Here is a 19,744-nt window from a genome sequence, read left to right as displayed (position 1 = left end):
TTTTAAGTTATAACATAGGTAGTTTTACCACCATGAATTTCCATTAATTTGTTTAAAATATACATGCTTATTTTATGGGTCAATAGTTTCCAGGGAAGTGACTGAGTTACTAAGATGGTGGCACAATTAAAGATATTACAAAATCATTGACAGTTTTTATTTTTACCTGTTACATCCTTATGCCTTGTAAATGGTTAAAAATCTCTCCGAGGCACGGAAAGGTACCTCTTAGGTGGCCAGACGTTGTCCAAAGAATTACAAGGAGTCGCTATCCACTAGCCAAGGCGGCAAAAGACTTTGGATTTTGGAAATCCCTACAAAAGAGCTGTGTCTAACAGTGGCCGTTCAGTTTATGTATACTACATACAAGCATGCGTACATAATGATTAATCAGATTTCGGCTCGAGTGTAAATTTTCGCGGGAATCTTTACGTTCTTAGTCAATTTTTTGTGGAATATAAATCAACAGCAGTTTGAACTACCACAGCTATATAAAAACTATACTGCGTAATATGAGCTATTGCAGAGCGCTATACGCAGGCTATATTATTCTTGAATGTCTTTAAGTTTAAAAAAAAAAACTTACTTTGAACCATAGTACTAAATTTGGACCCAAAAATTCACACTCGAGCTTCTATTGTTAAAATAATTAAATTAAAAATAATAAAGTTATTGAAATCCCTGTGAGAAAAGCAATAAACAGAAATTCGTAACTAGGTACCCAAACATTGTTACCAGGTAGAAAAAAAAATAACAAAAATATAACTTGTCGTTGGTCGTACAAGTAAACCAATTTAAAATTTTGGCGAAACTGCTTATATTAAATTTTCGTTTCATATATTGTCTATGTAGTTGTGTGTGCTATATGCATAAGTAATACAATCACAGAAATCTAAATAATACAAGGAGATTGAAATGCAAAATGAGAGATTTTTAACTAGAGTTGCCACGTACATACTTTTTTTTATTTCTTACTTATTTTATATTATTTATGTTTGTTATTGTTTTGGGGGTCACTCATTTTTTTTAATGCTTATAAATGACAGATCAAGATGGTTCACCTGACAGTTACTGGAAAACCATCGAATATGAACAGAGCAATACTTCGCAGGGCATGCAAGGAGTGTTCCTTGCAACTACCCATCCTACGTCCATCAACCTGAGATGTAGGTATTAAGCCTCATGTAATAACACGCCCTTAAGACACAAAATTGATGCAACATTGGCTGTACATCTGTTTGTTATAAGTATTTACGATCTATTATTCATAAAAATATTCATCAGTCATCTTAGTACCCATAACACAAGCTATTCTTACTATGGGGCTAGATGGCGATGTGTGCATTGTAGTATATTTATTATTTTTATTAAAATTTGCATTACTTTTTTGTTGTTCGACACAACAGTAGGTTTGCTGTTGTCGAATGTGCAATAAATAATTTAATATTCTAGTAAATATGTTTGGGAACTGTCGACTAAGACTTTAATGATAATTTAAACCCTTTTTTATTTAGATTTCTGTGAATACACTATATACTATACTAATCTATTTTATTATTTTATTATACAAAGGCGTTTAAAATCACTGTTTATTTATATTTTCCTCAATGTCCAGTACCATAAACCTACGGTAACACGGTTAGAACCAGTTGTTATTGGTCGATAACTCTGTTTCAACACAAAAATCTTTCGAACAACATAGTTCTTCCCCATCGACCAATAAAAACGGTCCGAAAAATATGGACATTCTTAGATCAGGCGATGTTATAATAAGAAATTCACTACACCTTGAATGCATTTCATACATATATAGGTTGTTTTACAGCATAATTTCCCCCAAGCGATAAATGATTGGCGTGCCTTTTTGAAATTACTCAAATGCAATTACAGCGACTGATGAAAGAGATTACCCGTTATTGCTTCCCTTTCATAAGAGATATATAAGGCTCACCGTGCCCTTTTTAGAAATTACCCGCATGCCAGGCGTGTTTCCTATCGACCAATAAAAAAGCGCATTTAGAGTATACAATGCAACTCGCAATATCGAAACCGTGTCACCGCGGCATTACAAATTCCAATACCAATTAATTTTAAATACACACTACCGACAAATTTGGGCAGACTAAGTCGTTCGTTTCGTTAACCCAAGAACGTTTACTATAGGAACACAAACATTTTTACAAAAATATGTATCATTTTTTTTTTCATTAGGTAATCATTTGGTTTTGTTTTAACTCTATTAATTGCCCATCAAGAATCAAAACGATGAATAAACCTCAGACAGCTAATAAGCTTTACTGAACTCTCACTTATTTTAAAGTGTCTTAAAACAACACAATCCCGAAGACTAACAATGTTCAAGAATTTAGGTCTCAACTGTGTAATAGTTTTGTTTATATTATGTAGCTGTAGGAGCAATCAATTCATACAAAGAGTTGTTTTTTGGTTAAAACGAAAATGTGCAAATAAAGGCACTTAAACGTGACCCTTTAAAGTACTTAATGGTGCAAACTTAGGTATTCCTAGATCTAAAAACAGTGCTTTCCTTTTTCATGGCTAATATTGTGAAAAGGACAGCAGTATATTAAGACCTGATTCCTCTGAATTGACCTGACCTTCCTCATTGAATTTCCTTTAGAGATTTGAACTTTATTTCTATAGGCATGGGGTTCAGATTAATTTAATATAACATTGTTTTACATTTTTATCCTGTGCAATAAACACGAAGCTCAATCGAATTTTGTTACGTAGTCATTTGTATAAGACCAAAAGTACTTTCTACCCACAAACATGTGTTAACTAAATTGTGAGGTTTAAAAACGTTTTGAATTCCCATGGACAAAGGGATATTTCTATTTTACAATATTTCAATATGTACTGTTAGTCTACGAATATATTTTACAATATGAAAGCAATAACATTTAAATGTTTATAAATAAAGATGGGAGTTTTTAAATTAATATTATTAGAAAAAAATCGTACGTACCACTTTAAATTTGCGACATCACTATTTAAGTCACGCTAATCACTGAAAACTAGTTATACTTATCTTATATATTTCTCTGTTTCGAACACTTACAAATGTAACGTATTGCTTTCTCGCTCGCACAAGGACTATGATATAAGCGCAGAGGGCACTCTTCATTAAAAATACATGTACAATAAATAGTTAAGGCTGAACTAAAAATACAACATTCAAATCAGGAGATCAGTGAAAAAGTGAACTTTTTAAGGTTTTTTTTTTAATTTGTGCTCAATAAAAATAAAAGAAAACCAACCAGAAGTTTATAGAGCGAAGCATCAAAGCCAATACATGTTTAATAATTTAAAGTTAAACCACTGTATATTGTTAAAAAAAAAAACTATCATAAGTCAATTACCTGACCAAGCTATCATTTCTATTACTTTTGTATTGACGTATGTTTCACCAGCCGGCTATTCTAGTCACGGAGTCCTTTCTCCGGGAATTCCCCGTGGCCTATCAACGGAGTAATTGACCAATGAAATAGGCACACTGCTGCCCCAGGAAGGTCATCAAACAGGGACAAACAAACTATACGGCTACCGCTTCCTTGGATCACTTTAGCACTGGCCTCAACTATACACTGCGAATCTTTTATCGTCTTACAACGGCACGACTTTTAAATAATAACAATTTTTAACCAAATAATTCGGTCCTTTAAGAAACACCCTAAATTAAGGGTGATCGAGGCGGCGCGAAGGCGTTATTTATCCCTGTTCCATGTACATATATATCCAGAGCAATCAAACAAATGATTCAGTATCTACTCGATCGATTCCATTAGATTAGTCTGCATTTATATATTATTTCAATAACTATGAGTAATAAAGGGAAAATTAATTAGATACCGTTTTTATTGGATAGACAGAATGAGGCATCGATGTGAGAACATAAAAAAAAACACCGTATTCAGAAGATAAAAAGCTTAGAGTTACAATGAAGGTACAAAAATATAAATAAAGATTAGCGGTCGTATAAATAAAAAATGCTCTTCACGTTCTAAATAAATCGTAGTTTTTTTTATGCGTAGCGTAAGCTTTTAATACGGAGTTCAAAAACCTCTTTATTCAGTGCTACATGGAGTTTCCAAATTCATGAATCTTATTTATCAAAATTAAGCAATACAGTCTTAAAGATTGGTGATTACCTACATGGTGAAGTTTATCTTTTCACTGTACATCTAATCACTGTTTCCTTACTTATGCATTTCTGCGAGTTCTTCTAGCTTGATTAAGAAAGAATTTTTATTCATACGAACCATAAGATAACACATGTTTTATAGGCGGCCTACATCTAGTTACTCAGTAATCGTGGAATATTTTAATACCATCAGACACCGTACAAACCTAGAGAACAGTTTAAAGCAAGCAGTTCCACTGTCTTACTTAATGTATACCAATCACAGAATGACACTACCGTGACATACTCCAAGCCAATAATGTATTGCGATCTATTGAACTACATGTAATATACAATTAATACAAGCTCGATTCTAATTATTAATAATATATTTGCTCGCGCGTATTCAAGAGCGTACAGACAAGTAATTTGTGCAGGCATGTTTCAAAGAAAAGATGGAAAATTGCAAAAGAATTTCCAAAAATTCCGAAATAATTTGGTTTTATAATTATTTAGTATTCTTTAACAGGGAAACAAATGTGAGGCCAGAAGCGACACCACTTTTGTTTTTTTTTATTACTTTTAAAATGGACGGTGTACTCACCGTCCATTTTAAAAGTCAAAGTATAAGTCTGTAAAGTAATAGAAAAATTGTATCTATTCGATAACAAATATGGATTTAGCAGGGCTTGCTTTATAAAGCAAAAAATAAATATATTACGACAATACAGATCGCCATCGAGCCCCAAAGTAAGCGTAGCTTGTGATATCGGTACTAGGATAACTGATGAATATCTATATATATAAAAGAGAAAGTATGTGGGTATGTTCCGTATAGGCTCCGAAACTGCAGGACCGATTTCAATGAAACTTTCAGGGAATCTCCGGATTGATCTGGCGAGTAATCCTGTAAAGTTTGGTTACGATCGGAGCACTCCTATTTTTGAACTGTCAAATACAGCTTTTATTTACTATGATTACATTCTTTTGTGGGGTGTACATGGGTGTAGATAATGATCTTCACCCGCTCGAGAAGAGAAAAGAAGAGAATGAACACGGAGAGAAAAAAATGATTTTAAATATTATGAGACTTAAATTGAAAATTTAATGAGTTTATTGTTTAAATAAAATAAAGCAAAATCTATCCCGAAGCGGGCTGGGTACGCTAGTTTTTTTATAAATAAATAATATGCATAAAAATGTACTTATATTGTAAACACCCAGACACTGAAAAACATTCATGTTCATCACACAAACATTTGTGCGAGTCGAACCGAATCCTTGGACAAAGAAAGCAGGGTCACTACCCAATGCGCCACTCGGCCGTCAAAAAAATTGTGTGGTGAATTTTATGTAACATTTTTTTTATAAAAAAACACCACACAGATCCTCCAAACCCACTATAAAGATACCAGCAGGGCTAACATAGGTAGGAGACAAAAAATATATCCCCCGATTATATCTGCTGACAAGGGCTACAATTAACTTGTCCACCTGCTTAAAGCACGGGAACATTGAATAAGAGAAGTTTACCCCGTTTATTATTACGCATATATTATTTGTATATTATTTGTATTTCCACTTGTGCGCCAATGATCTGAGGTTTGATAAAGCTGTGGGGGAAGATACATTTTTACCCCCCGGGGATATAAATGTCTCCTGCGCATGCTAGCCGTGGAGGACTATAAATACTGCATTAGGGATCAAATTGTGTGTGATCAAATAAAGGGTGGTGTAACTACGATGTTTACAAATCTAGATATAGGTTGTCATGTTAGTCAAAAGATAACACAATACATTATTGGTGCTTTTAGTCTTTGATACGATGAGCTCATGCACTTATAACAGGTACCGATTTTCTTGGCCGGTGTGAACACAGATAACTTACGGCACTTCACTGTCAGGTTTCTCGTTCACAGTGATCCGGAACGAAAAGTCCGGATCCTAATACAGTATAAAGATTACAGGAGTATTGTATGATAAGTAATGAAAAGTAAGTAAACCTAGTAACATGCAGGGGCGAACTTTATTAGTCCAGCGAGGCGAAAAAACGTAAAACGATATCAACAAACACATGGCATGCTTTTTGGAAAAAAAACAAAAACGTGCATAAGCTCATTCAGAATTCAGCTTACTAGAATAAGTGAGAACCGACAAATGTATTAAGAAAATGGGATTTAAAGAATTTCGCATTCTGTGTTCTTCTCACTACTGTATTTTTACATATTATCATACAGCAGTCATGTGGATCTGGAACGCAGAGTATACAGAGGAAGAGAACACGTGTGCGTTTGCATCATATCTGCAAAACCTCTAAATACCGAATTATTCTTACTTCCCATCCCAATTCTCATAAAAAGCTAATAAGTAGACGTTTTCGTTAATGACTTATGACATCAGATCATCATATTATTAATTATTTAAAAAAAAGTCTGAAGTTTATTAGTCATAAAAAATCGTTTTCATAGCTAATATTAATAAAGTATTAATATAAAAAAGTATGATATTAATACTGACAAAAAATAGTTTACTTTATAAAAAACTATGCACAATTTAAATGCCAATTTTTACATTCAAAGTTATACTAAAATCTCTACAAAAGTACTAATTTAATTGAAAAAAAAAGTGCGAGAAATTTTGATTATCTGATTCTGATGGTCTTAGTTTATTCAAAAAAACATTCTGCAAAAAGGAGTTGTGCTAGACGCACCAACTTTCCTTGCAATGTTTGTGCAAATGTATGTTTGTACAAAATATAAAATTATTATTATTAATTATGGTTATTATATAATTAATTAATAATTTAAAAAAGGTTTATTCTTTTTTTAACTGCTTCGCGCGCATTTCAAATCAAATGAAAATTACTTTACTGCAAACAATAATGAATAAAAAAAAAACAAAGATAATTTCAATTTGTTTAACTAAGGCGGCGCTATAGAGGAGCGCTTGACTGCAATCACACCTGATGGAGCGCGCTTGCCTAGAAGATGCCTATTCACTCTTGATTTGAAGGTACTCATATTGTAGGCACTGGGGAAAATGGAAGCTGGAAGAGCATTCCAGATCCCAGCGGTGCGGATTAGAAACGAAGATGCGAAGCGCTTCGTACGCGTCCGCGGTATATCGACCACGGAGGGATGCAAATAATTACGGTGCCTCGCGGTTCGATGGTAAAAAGGCGAGGGGGGAACTAGATCAAATAGTTCCGGAGCACACTCGACGAAATATATCCTATAGAATACCGAAAGGCAGGCAACCTTGAATGCGACCAAACTCTTAAGTTCTGCGCTATCACCGCTTCAAAAACATTGTCGCATCATTGCCTATGGGGAAATACAAAAATATTCTGATGTTTACTTAGACTAAGCCATTTCAAATTAGACTGTATCACTTACCGCAAGGAAATAAAAGAATCAAATTAGTACTAATGCAGAATTTACTTATACGAACACAAGGTTTTATCGATTTTCATATAGATTTTTATAAAAAAAAAACCTAAATTAATTTCCCAATTAATTTATCGGGGCTCCCTTATCAATTCGTTCTAAAAAAACTCGACATTTTAAACTTCTCTCACCAACATCCTACTTTATTAGACATGCACACGAAAACTTAAAGCATGAAGAAACTTGAGACTACGGATTAACGAATTTGTTCCTAAATTTATAGTACATAGGGTTCATTTTAACTTAGCATAAGACGTATGTGTTATTTTGTTATGAAGGCGCGCTAGACGATATCTCCATAGTGACCGCCGCCGGTACCTGCATCTGTAATAAATAGATGGTTGCTTCATATGAAACTATTTTTTTTTTACTGTCGACATTTGAAGCGTTTATTACGGTTTCTTTTACAAATCTCGTGGTAACCGTTTGTTTTTCAGACCGGAACACAGCATTGCAACAAGTATGGTACGAACCGCAAAACCGCAAGTTATTAAATATCACATCAAAGAGGTAATCGTTTGGTATTGCCAAATGTTCCATATTGAAATATACCATAACCATACCATAACATCAGCTGTGTTTACACAAAAGGTCAAACTGGACCTTTTGTATAAACACAGCTGATGTTATGGTTGTCACAACGTAATTTTTAATGAAAACTCCTTAAATTCTTTCTGCAAAAACATTGATGCCAGGAAAAATCTGTGCAACTTAAGTATTTCATTACCTTACTTATTCCCATTGAAATATTACCCCCCTTTTTTCCCTTGCATAGATTATGAACAATATTTAAGTATACTAAGTTTGAGTAGTGCCTAACCAACCCTGTTTTTTTTTCGTTATTGGAAGATCGGGTTATGTGGGATTTTTACCCGCTAAAACTCGGTGGCCACCCTCAGCACATATTTGGGAGGCTCCGGGATCTCCTGAGAACGCACCAGTGCCTCCCTTGCCTCCCGCCTAACCAACCCTACTCTTACCGCGGGTGTCGTACGAGACGACTAAGAAAATATAATGGATAATCTACTGCGATCACCAACCAGTCTTCCCAGTTGGGAGAACCCTCCCGTTGGATGATGCCTTTAGTCCTACAGCGGACTGTTATAGGTTAGTGTTGATTAATTTCGAGTTTACTGCTTTACCTTGGTCTTAGCTTGGACGTGCGACTGTGGGAACACGTCCACCATGTCGAGCGCTCGCTCGTCCAACACGGCCTCTAAAGCCGCTGCCAACTCCAGACCCTCGCCAAAAGTGCTTCCGCTTTCCTCTGATACAGAAAGAAAGAATAAGTCAAAGTCAAATATTTCTTTATTCAAATAGACACATAGATGGCACTTTTGATTAGTTGATTATATACAAAATGTGTACATAGCAGTGAGTAGTGATGGCGATAACTACAATCGTAAACTTAAAACTAAAGCTACGAGGGTTCCATACGCGCCCTGGTCTAAGAAGAAGCCCACAACAAACTTAGCCGGGTTTTCTTTTTCTTATCACCATCTCATATTGTCATTAGAAAATATTTAAGAAGCAACTTGGTTAGAGCAATTTTTCAGTTTATGTAATCCTTTATACTATAATAAGACTTTTCTTTAAGCTTTCGCTTAATACAAACTTTGAACTTTTTAGTGACATCCCAAGATATCAACCGGTAATTTGTTGTAAAATTGTAGTGTACTGCACTGCAAGTTTAATTTTGCTTCTAACGTTCAAATTATTGCAGTCACATTTACTTTTAAATTTTGATATATTTTTGTGAACATACATTAAATTTTAAATACATATTTGGCTATAGACTTTCATTATTTTAACATCTTTAAATTTATCTCTCAATGACTCTCTCCGACCCATTTTATAGATCGCACGAACAGCCTTCTTCTACAGCACGATAATAATAATGTAATATATATATAAATTAGTATATAGTAGTTTGATATGCGCCAACGACTCCTCGAATGCGAGCGAACAAGACTTGTACTAAGTGACTAAGACAACAGGTGACAAAAAACTTTTTTTTGCCATTGACTTTGTCTATGCCTAAGTGTCTTCTACAAGACTGTCACCACCAGTCCCGGAAATACCTTTTCAACAGCTCGAAGCCATGTTGAAACTTGACATCAAACAATAAAGAGAAAGATACAACTCATTGGTCTCGTTCATAAGTTTCCGAACTTAATACAATTCAAATATTGCTAAAACAAACTCTAGATCATCATATCTCCTCCCACAATGAGAAGGTGTTAAGGCCTTAGTCCACCACGCTGGCCCTTTGCGGATTGGTGGACTCGATACCTTTGAGAACATTATGTCGAAGCAAGTGATATTTTTCAAACACTTAAAACGCACATAACTTAGAAAAGTTAGATGTACGTGCTGGGATTCGAACCCGACCCCCCCGAAAGTAAAGTTAAGCTCCTACCCACTGTGCTATCACAGCTTCTTTAACTTTAGATTGGATAAAAAAAAATTATTAGATCGGTTGCCGATGTAAGATGATAAACAAATCACCGTATATACCTTCATATTAGGTTACCTTGATTAAAAAATTCCGTAAAAGCTTCATCTGGTATCTGATTCAGTACTGATGGATCCAGGATGTCGTCCGGGGGCACTTGACCCACCTCTGTTGAACAAGAAAAATAACTTCACACACATTATATATATATATTTTTTTTATTTGCCTAACAGCCCTGGATACATAGTCCTTAAAGCCAATTACAATTTCCATATTGTAGAAATAATAAATTTATAGAGAGGACAAAGGTTCTTATTTTTGTTTTTGTTCAATAAATGTTGCCAGGATAACAGTATTTGTCAGTCCGCGTGATAAAATAACACAACAAAAAAACAAAGGAAATGGCAGAATAAAAATGAAAGTAAAAATGTTTTCAGCTAACATTATCCCTACGAATAATATAAATGCGACAGTATGTTTGTTTGTTTGTCCTTCTTTCACGCACCAAGTAAGCTACAAATCGATTTGGGATTTGATTTTTGGCATAGAATTAGTTGAAAGGAACATAGGTAAAAATTTTGTATTTTATTATTATTGATTCTTATATGGAATAAATTGGTTGTAGGTTATTCGAATCCCCGTCGTTTCATTTTTATGGGATTCATATTATAGATAGGTGTAGACAAAGTCTTGTATGCAACTGTTATTAATTAGGTATTAAAACAATTATGTGATACTATTAGCAAACCCGGCTCCGTTTGTACCCCTTATTATACAACAGTTGCAAATAAACAGTTGCATAAATAACTATTAATGAATTATTGCACAGATATAAAATTGTGTTGTTACATTAATTTCCAAAAAAAAAAAAGTAAAGTTTATCTTAATCACTGGGCACGACATACCTAACCCATGCGAGTTGGTCGCAGTCATGTACTCGTTTTCACTGAAACCACCCATTGCGGTGTCCTCCGAACTATCATACGTTGAGGAGTTCGAACACACGTTGATTTCTGAAAATATAAAGCCAGTTCTAAACAAACCGTTTCCATTCCCACTTCGAGACAAATAGAGAGAACTAAAATGAGATGATGTGGAGAATAAAGAAACGTTCAAAACTAAGTTTAAATCATGAGCGTTGTAACGAGGAACATAAGTAAACAAACCAAATTGTATGCAGTTATTATTTTTATATTACATTACACCATAAAAACTCTTAAAACATCCATATTATTGTATAAATATGGAAAAGTCCACATATTACATTACGTCACGATAAAAAATTATTATTTTTTAACTCGATATGAATTCGTTTATAATGGTGCGAAACGTCCGAAAACGATTGAGCAATCGCTAAGACAGAAGATGTCAGAACTGCTTGGGTTAGGTTTTTGAAAAAGCGTTTATATCTTTTATTCAGTTAATATAACAATAGGGAATGGTTTGGGGATCACTTACGCACAAGACTCTGGTGTCCCTTATCGTTTTTGGCGTTACATCTCATTACCAAAAAAAATTCAAAATTTCAAAATTTCGTTAATTCAGGTCAGTCATTAAAACAGTGTCTACTCCGTATGGGCACTCATTGTAAAACGCTTATTATATGGGATGAGTTTTTACGCAGAAGTTGCTGTCCCTCGAGCAATATTGGGCTTGTTGTGTCTTTGAAACAGCTGTTTGTGTATTTTAATGAAATCAGTCAATCGTCTTCATACGGATAATGAATGAGTTTTTGGGCGATCGCTTCAAAGCCAATGAATGTACGAGTCATCCTAAAAAGATAAAATTTAAAATATTATCTTTTCAAGAGTTCAGTCATTCAGTCACACATTTTTCTTCTCAACGGATAATGATTGCAAGTGGTTGGGCGTTCGCATACTTTTATATTTTGTCTCTATCAGGATGACCTAAATAGACTTAGGTCAGGTATTCAGTCACAAAATAGTCTTCTCTCCGGATAGCGGTTACGAGTGATTGGGCGGTCGCTTGGGCACTAGTCTCCAGCGTCGCTTGGCTTGGCAATGCCTTTTGTATTTTATCTTTCAGGATGACTCGTTCATTTAGGTCAGTCATTCAGTCACACAATTTTCTTCAACGGATAATGATTGCTAGTGGTTGGGCATTCGCTTATTTTTATATTTTGTCACTATCAGGATGAGTTAGTGGTTTATTTTGGTCGGTCATTCAGTCACTCGATGGTATTCCCACCGGATAACTATTGCTAGTGGTTTCGCGGTCATTTACTTTTATATTTTGTCTCTATCAGATGAGTTGTTCATTTAGGTCATTCAGTCACAAAATGGGCTTCTCACCGGATAGCGATTGCGAGTGATTGGGCGGTCGCTTGGGCACTAGTCTCCGGCGTCGCTTGGCTCGTCGTGGTGTCCGCGGGGCCCTGGGCGCTCGGGCACTGGGCACCCAGGCTCGCTTGCGCACAGTCTTCACCGGCTTACTCTCACGGCTTAGGAGCTCGTAGTTATCCTGATAATAATACAGTCAAAACCGTTTATGGCGACATCGTTTAGAACAACAAACCGGTTAAATTGACCAAAATCAAAGGTCCTGGCTGAATGCTATATCGGAAAACATTGGTTTTTACGACATTGTTTACTACGACATACCGCATTAAGCGACCACATTTGGTTAATGTTTTCGGAAATTATATTGGAAAGTTTTATAGGATTTGAATTTAGAATTGTTTTAGTTGTGACTAACTCACCCGCTTCCAGGCATGCTCGGTGCAGAGTGGGGTCTGCTCTTGTAGCGGCAGTAACGGCTGTTTGCAACGCTCGCCACCCGCAAACACGGCCGCACACGCCGCGTACAGCCGCTGCTCTGGCGCGAGTGTCACGTGGGACAAGCAGTACCGCGCGCACGGCAACGGAGTTTGCGTGCATCGCTCGTCTGCGCACGTGTTCGATTCCGGCCGCACGCTTTCGCCGCCCGACCAACCGCTTTGTCTGCGGCAATATAAGTTGCTTTTATTCCGACTCATAATAACATTATATAGTTTAACTTATGGCGCACTGGTATTACGAAACCAACGATAATATATTGCATTTTGTTTGCGTACCAGTCAGTACCTTTTCGTGCAGGGAAGATATTTATTTTTGGTTTTAAAGTCAAAAACTTATTTCGAGTACACAACTATGAAAACAATAATTACTTTAAATATTAAAAATCGAACTGTCTCTGAAGATATTATAAATAAAATAAAATAAATAAAATATTATTCCTATAGACCTTATAGTTTCAACAATTAATTCTTAAATGTATTACATTTATATTTGTGTCTATTTGTATGCATGGTTATTATACTAGCGTGGGCTTTTTATAATATTTTTTATACTATGTGTTGCAAGTTGTACTCCTTTCGTGAAAATTAAGCCTAATTTGCTATACTCCGCGAAAAGCAGGAGAATCTGTATGGTGTCTTAACAATTATTCATTGTAAAGTCAACATTTCCTGAGGATGCTCCGGTTGCAGCGAAACGTGCGTAGAGGGTACATTGCCGAAGATCTGTTTGGTATGGAGTATAAGGATTGAAGAAATTATAAATAACACATACACAACACATACACACACAACATTAAATTTATATGCTAAAGCCCAAGTCTTTACAGTCCGGCAACTGTACATCTTACGTCTTATATTGAAACAACACTGCTCCTTAGAGCAAATTGTCCCTGACCGTCATACTAAACGATGCAATTTTAGGATAATACTCCACGTTTTCGAACTGTGTATGCACAGAAATTTAAGTGCTATTTAGGTAAGACTTTACAACAAATTAAATAAAACGCTTTCCATACATAAAATGAATAAATTTAATTGCAAAAAAGTGGTCACTAATTATTTACAAAGCTTAAACTAAGTTGAAACAGAGGACTTACTGAAGCGTATTCACTGAATAATGTTGTTGGATTCATATTAAGGCAATCACACACACACACACGCCACACACACACATACGTCACACACACTCTCCACGCTCACATACTCGCACTCACGCAATCACACACACACACACATAAAGTAAATTAGTTAATTAAGAATGCACTGATTTTGTTATTTTAGTACTTAATCAATATTAAGGAGGGTAGGTCGCTGATGCCTATAGCACAGGGTTACCTAAATTAGGCAGCAGAGACCGTCCATACTTTTTGTTTGTGTATTACTAAATGTAATGATGTTGCCACAATAAATAATTTTTCATTTTCATTTTCATTTTCACATTTATGGCAAAACATGTTTGAATCAATTTTATTTTGTACCTATTTACCATATATAAGATATGTAACCCATGTTTAATGCAAATAAATGAAATTATTATTATTATTATTGCCGAAGATCTGTTTGGTGTGGAGTATAAGGATTGAAGAAATTATAAATAACACCATATAGATTCCCCTGAAGTCCTGCTGAAAAACGTTCGCACCAGGCGACAATACGGCTTTCTGTAGGAGTTTATATGCAGAATTATGTATATTTATTGTTTTTTAACCTTATTATTGTATAGATGGGATAATTATTTCCGTGGCGTCACCTGGCTTGGGGCTCCAGCTGAAAATCAGCGGTTCATTCTTAGCAATGTAGGAAAATGCTGAGCTGAAACCTCTTAATAGATTGTGCCACACGTGACAAGCATTATTCTGGCATTTCTACTAGTCGAACATTGAGTTGTCCATTAGCGGAGGCGCTATGTGGCATTTTGGTTGCATAGCGTTAAAATGACATTCTTCTCCAAACTTTCAGAATAAAATTAAAGCACTGGCTGATGGAAAAAAGTTTCTATGATATAAATGAATTTAAAGTGTACCAAAAATTAATAAAATTACAATATTATTACATTAAAATATTTTTTACTTTACTTTATAATTTGACGTGCACATATATTATACATAAATTATATAAAATCGACGAGTGTCATTGCGGATTGCCTTAGTTTTGTATAATCGTTTAGTTTATATGTTAGCAAATATGTATGAAAGCTTCATAAGTGCCTGTGATAGGCCTACATGAATAAAGAAATTTTGAATTTGAATTTAATTTGAATCTTTTGAATTTTTGCATATTGTTAAGTTAGTTGAGTGTTTGGGAGTCAAAAATAATTATTGTAACACCAAAACATGTACCACATTCTAGCAAATAAAGTAATCCAATTCTATTCTATTCTATTAATTGCTAAAACTCTTACCTTAATTTCCTCCGTTCTTCTAATGACAATACAGAAGACATCCCTCGCATAGCCAGCAAGTGATTCAAAGTCTGTGGCGGAATACGACAGGAACTTTGACCGCTCAGTTGTTTCTGTAGCAAGGAAAATGTGTTGAATGTTACAATTATATCATCTTCATCATGTCAACCATAGGTCATCTGGTTGGTTGATCATCGCAGAGCTAGACTGTTGACACTGGTGCAGTGTTGTTGCTGCCCGACATCGGTATGTGCCATTAGTACAGTCTAACCAGTTACCTCGTTGGTTAGGTCTTTTGTAGGGAGGTCCAAATACCTCCTTCCCATTTAAGTTTTGCCCAATATCATTATTGGGCAAAACACACTGGGCAGGCCTATTGGGCATCGCAGAGCTAGACTGTTGCCACTGGTGCAGTGTCGTTGCTGCCCGACATTGGTCTGTGCCATTAGTACAGTCTAGCCAGTGACCTCGTTGGTTAGACGGCAGTGTGTACAAGCCTCCTCCTTAAACCCCCACATTGTTTAAAATAAGATGCCTGTATAATTTACATATTAAATATTTGTTCATTTTTTAACTTGCTCCAAAAGAAGAGAAAGTATAAGTAAGCAACTCCATAAAGGGGAGTAAACTCCATGCTGGGGAGTCTTAAACACTAACCTGCCGCAGCTAATGTATAGGTACTACAAGCAAATACCACCGACCTAGCCACGCCCCCAATCAGGAGGACAAAAATTAAAAAGTCAACTTGACTTTGACGCACACAACCTTCCTTTCCAATGCTTCCTTTTCAAGGCAAGATCTAAATTATGGCAAACTTATAATTATCACCTTGATGAGAGAAGCCAATGCTTTATGTTCTTTATGATCCTTAGCGAGTTGCAGCGACGTCGCAGCCCTGACCACGTGTCGTCTCAATGCAGCCCGACGCAAAGCCAACCTAGCTCCGCGAGTCTCCGCTGCACTTTCCTCCACACAAATCGGCCCGACACCTAAATCTGGGAATAGTTATTACAGATTTTATTGAAAGACAAGCTCAAAGTCTAGTAATAAATTGAGATATGAAACGTATATACTATATAGTACTTGAAGGTATCAAGGTTTGGAGGATAGTATACAATATAAAATGTTTTTCTCCAAAATCAAAAAATATATTATAGACAAAAGAAAAAATGGTTTACAGTGGAAATTATTGGTCTTTATCGAACCGATAAACTTCTAAAGCAGTGAGTCATAAATTTTAGAGATTTCTGTCCATCATCATTCTTGTCACCATTGTAGTATATCTTACACATATCAGGAGAGTTACAGGCAGAAGTACACTGAGACAGTGTTCTTCTGCGTGTAACTCTCCCGATATGTGACTTTTTTTTTTTATTATAATATGATACTTACAATAAGCGCATCATAAAAATCGCAGTCTATTTACCGATTTCCGGCATATTATCGTCATCGCTACTGCTACTATCGAGTTGGCGAAAGGCATTGGGTTTCTTGTCGTCCAAAGGGCCACATTGAAACATCTCTTCTCCTGGAGTGTGCCATGTTAAGTTGGGCAAGGCCAATGCTCGCGGTTGATTCGGTATCCGCTGTAAAGCCTCGTGTACCGTCGGCCCGCGACCTTTGCGTGGTTTCGGTTGGGATGTTTTGGCTAGAACAAACATAATATGAAGAAGTTTGGATGTTTGTTATGCAATTGTGGATTAACTGCCAAAAAAAACAATAAGGTACAGCTATAGTCTGTAGTTTCCTTAAGAAGCTGAGTATGGTTCGAATACCATAGTAATTCATTATAAAAATTTCTGACTAAATGGTTACGATGTACACAATGAAGAAATAAAAAAATCAACAAAAAAATTAAAAATTACTCTTAACACAAATTCGCAATCAGGTTTTCTTATTCATTTATGAAACTTTTAGGATTTTGGGATATGAAGTACTGTATAATTATGGATGTATTAGTGATTATTTTGGCTATGTTTTTTACTTTAGTTAGGTAAAAATATTAGAATTAATAAATTCAAATTCAAATTCAAAATTCATTTATTTCAAGTAGGCCTAATATAAGCACTTTTGAAACGTCAAGTCTGTCTGTTTGTAGTGATTCTACCACCGGTTCGGAAGGCAGATTCTACCGAGAAGAAGCCGGCAAGAAACTCAGCAGTTGCTCTTTTCCAACATCAACAATTTACATTTTGTATTTTAACATTCATTTTTCTATCTTGTGAGAGCTGAAAGCGGAGCCGGATGCTTCCAAGCAACCTTGTCATTAAAAAATTCATCAATTGTATAGTAACCTCGCTCTAATAAATGTGTTTTAACAAATTCTTTAAACTTGTGCATTGGCAGGTCCAAAATCACCTTAGGAATCATATTATAAAAGCGTATACTCAATCCCACAAATGATCCCTGTACCTTACGCAGACGATATGCAGATGACACTAATTTATGAATAGGTATACTTTACCTGCTGCAGGCTTTTTAGGAGGTTTGATAGGAGCAGTAACTGTACTAGCAGTGTTTGGTTCTGTTTTAACTGTCACAGCATTTTCCGTGAGCCCTTGTTCTCTTTTAAATACGTCCAAAAATGTTTCAGAATTACTTTTTTTTCCTGATGCTTTCTCGCTTGTTGAATTAGTATTTGATGTACAGGTTGAAGTTATATTTGATGTTGAAACAGAATGACCTAAATTTTGTGAACTTAAATTTTGAGTGCTGGGAATACTAGCACGACGAACTTCAGTCAGCTTTGGATTGGCATTAGTCTTCCCTTTCTGAACTTTAGCATTTGCAGTTTTTGTTTCCACGTGATTAAGTGTTACACTTTCCAAAACTGGGGAATAATGACCATTCAAAACCTCTTTACTTTCCGTTTTGATTATCCCATTAGTTAAATGAGGTGTATTAAAGGATTCAGTTTGTTTGGGACTGTCTTCCTGTTTTATTTTAATATCAATACTATTGTCCGGAAAAATGAAATTATCTTCTGTATGACTGACAGTGATCTCATTAGCAATAACATCGGAATCATGAAATGTGTACAATTCACTAGGATCTATTTTAAATTTGGTATGGAAGAAGTTTTCCGCTATATGCGGTATGTACTGTTCACTGTCTGAGTCATGAATGTACATTACTTCACCACCGCAGCCCCCCGACACACTCTCAACTGCCATCTTGTATTGCGTTGCGCAACTGCCATCTGATATATTTTGGGTAATACCACTGAAACTGTAAAGCCTATTAATTTTAGGAATTCATCAATAAACTAAAATGTTAACTTCATATTTTTAATATTTGTAATTTTTACTGTGATGTCTATTAAGTTTTACGGCAGAAGAGTTCTGCAAATAATAGAAAATAAGATTGTTACCGCTCACAAAAAAGATATGCAAGTAAAAAAGGACAGGAAGAAATCAAGTCTTAAAAGTTACTTAAGAGTTATGCGATAGTTTTTGGCTTTAAAATCACTAAAACTCTACACATATCCTACAACTGTTATCTGGAGGTGTATTTGTAGAAAATTATAGAACAACAACGCAGTTTATACAGACAGAATATAGTTAAAACAAGTCCTTACCCCACATTTTCTGAAGCACTCAAATAAGACATACTGTGTTCATTTTACCATCTAACAATAAAAACAATTTGTGTTGTGAATCACGAAGCTATTTAATTGGTCCCTTTGCTTCATACTGAAATAAGAAAGTTTCCTTTAATGCATAATGAGCGTATATTGTTTGTATTTGATGCGAAATACGTATTATTTTGCTTTTGGAGATAAGAATTCTAGGCAATGACAATTACAATGACATCTGTCAAACTAATTATTCCTATTATTTTCCCAGAAAAATCATTTATAAACATAAATCACAATTTATTCCAATATGACAACATGCTTATGAGGAATTATAATAAATATTAGTGCATGAATTAACACAAATTAGGACAATAAAGTTTTTTTTTTACAATATCAGGTATAACTCTCACATTATAATCTAAACGATTCGTGGAAGATTTCCTGCATTCATAACTTTGTAAACTAGAATAAACGCGCTAAAACAATTAGTTTTTTACAGTAATTAACGCAAACTTGTTTAAAAATGAGAGGCTTTTCCAAAAAAAACTCAAACTTCTATTCAATAACATCAAACATCAAGTTTGACAGATGAAAGCAAATGGCATCCTAAACGACGTTGCGTTCAGTATAAAAATTAAATTAGCTTAAGTTAAACTTCACATAAAGTTAGCTAATGCTAATGCGTTAACCATTTTATCAAGCGTAGGCGTAAGGCGTAGACTTGTTATAATTTTTTCTCAATACAAATTGAGCAAGATTAATTACAAAGTTATATCCTCTTTGAGCTTTGATGATTAATTAAACTTGCAGTCCAATGTCGGGTGCACATTCACACGTAAAGCTAGCCGCATACACTTGTTTTCCATATTTCAAATACGTAATTTCGATTTGGTTTTCCGTTAGACTAACGTAGACTTAGGTATTGGG

General features: G+C 35.2%; 1 protein-coding gene across 1 annotated transcript; it reads right to left on the bottom strand.

Annotated features, from left to right (window-relative positions):
• Nucleotides 1-7,353: 7,353 nt before the first annotated feature.
• Nucleotides 7,354-19,362, bottom strand: LOC120632330. Its single transcript, XM_039902178.1, has 12 exons — nucleotides 19,228-19,362; nucleotides 18,818-18,932; nucleotides 17,705-18,468; nucleotides 16,667-16,888; nucleotides 16,069-16,235; nucleotides 15,241-15,353; nucleotides 12,762-13,002; nucleotides 12,355-12,523; nucleotides 10,948-11,055; nucleotides 10,121-10,210; nucleotides 8,730-8,854; nucleotides 7,354-7,911 (listed from the first exon to the last, which is right to left on the bottom strand). Exons 2-12 carry the CDS (start codon nucleotides 18,847-18,849, stop codon nucleotides 7,858-7,860), a joined length of 2,085 nt encoding a protein of 694 aa, XP_039758112.1. The 5' UTR covers nucleotides 18,850-18,932; nucleotides 19,228-19,362; the 3' UTR covers nucleotides 7,354-7,857.
• Nucleotides 19,363-19,744: the final 382 nt, after the last annotated feature.

This window comes from Pararge aegeria, chromosome 19 (assembly GCF_905163445.1).
Source record: "Pararge aegeria chromosome 19, ilParAegt1.1, whole genome shotgun sequence".
Lineage (NCBI taxonomy): Eukaryota > Metazoa > Arthropoda > Insecta > Lepidoptera > Nymphalidae > Pararge > Pararge aegeria.
This window is presented reverse-complemented; position numbering and strand designations above follow the sequence as displayed.

Bases quoted from the DNA above. Each gene is read 5' to 3' on its own strand.
- LOC120632330 (XM_039902178.1), bottom strand. From the start codon at position 18,849: ATGTCTTATTTGAGTGCTTCAGAAAATGTGGG. The intron at 13,003-15,240 runs GTAAGAGTTTTA...ATATTGCCGCAG, and splicing joins GAAGAACGGAGGAAATTAAG to ACAAAGCGGTTGGTCGGGCG. The intron at 12,524-12,761 runs GTGAGTTAGTCA...TATTATTATCAG, and splicing joins CCGAGCATGCCTGGAAGCGG to GATAACTACGAGCTCCTAAG.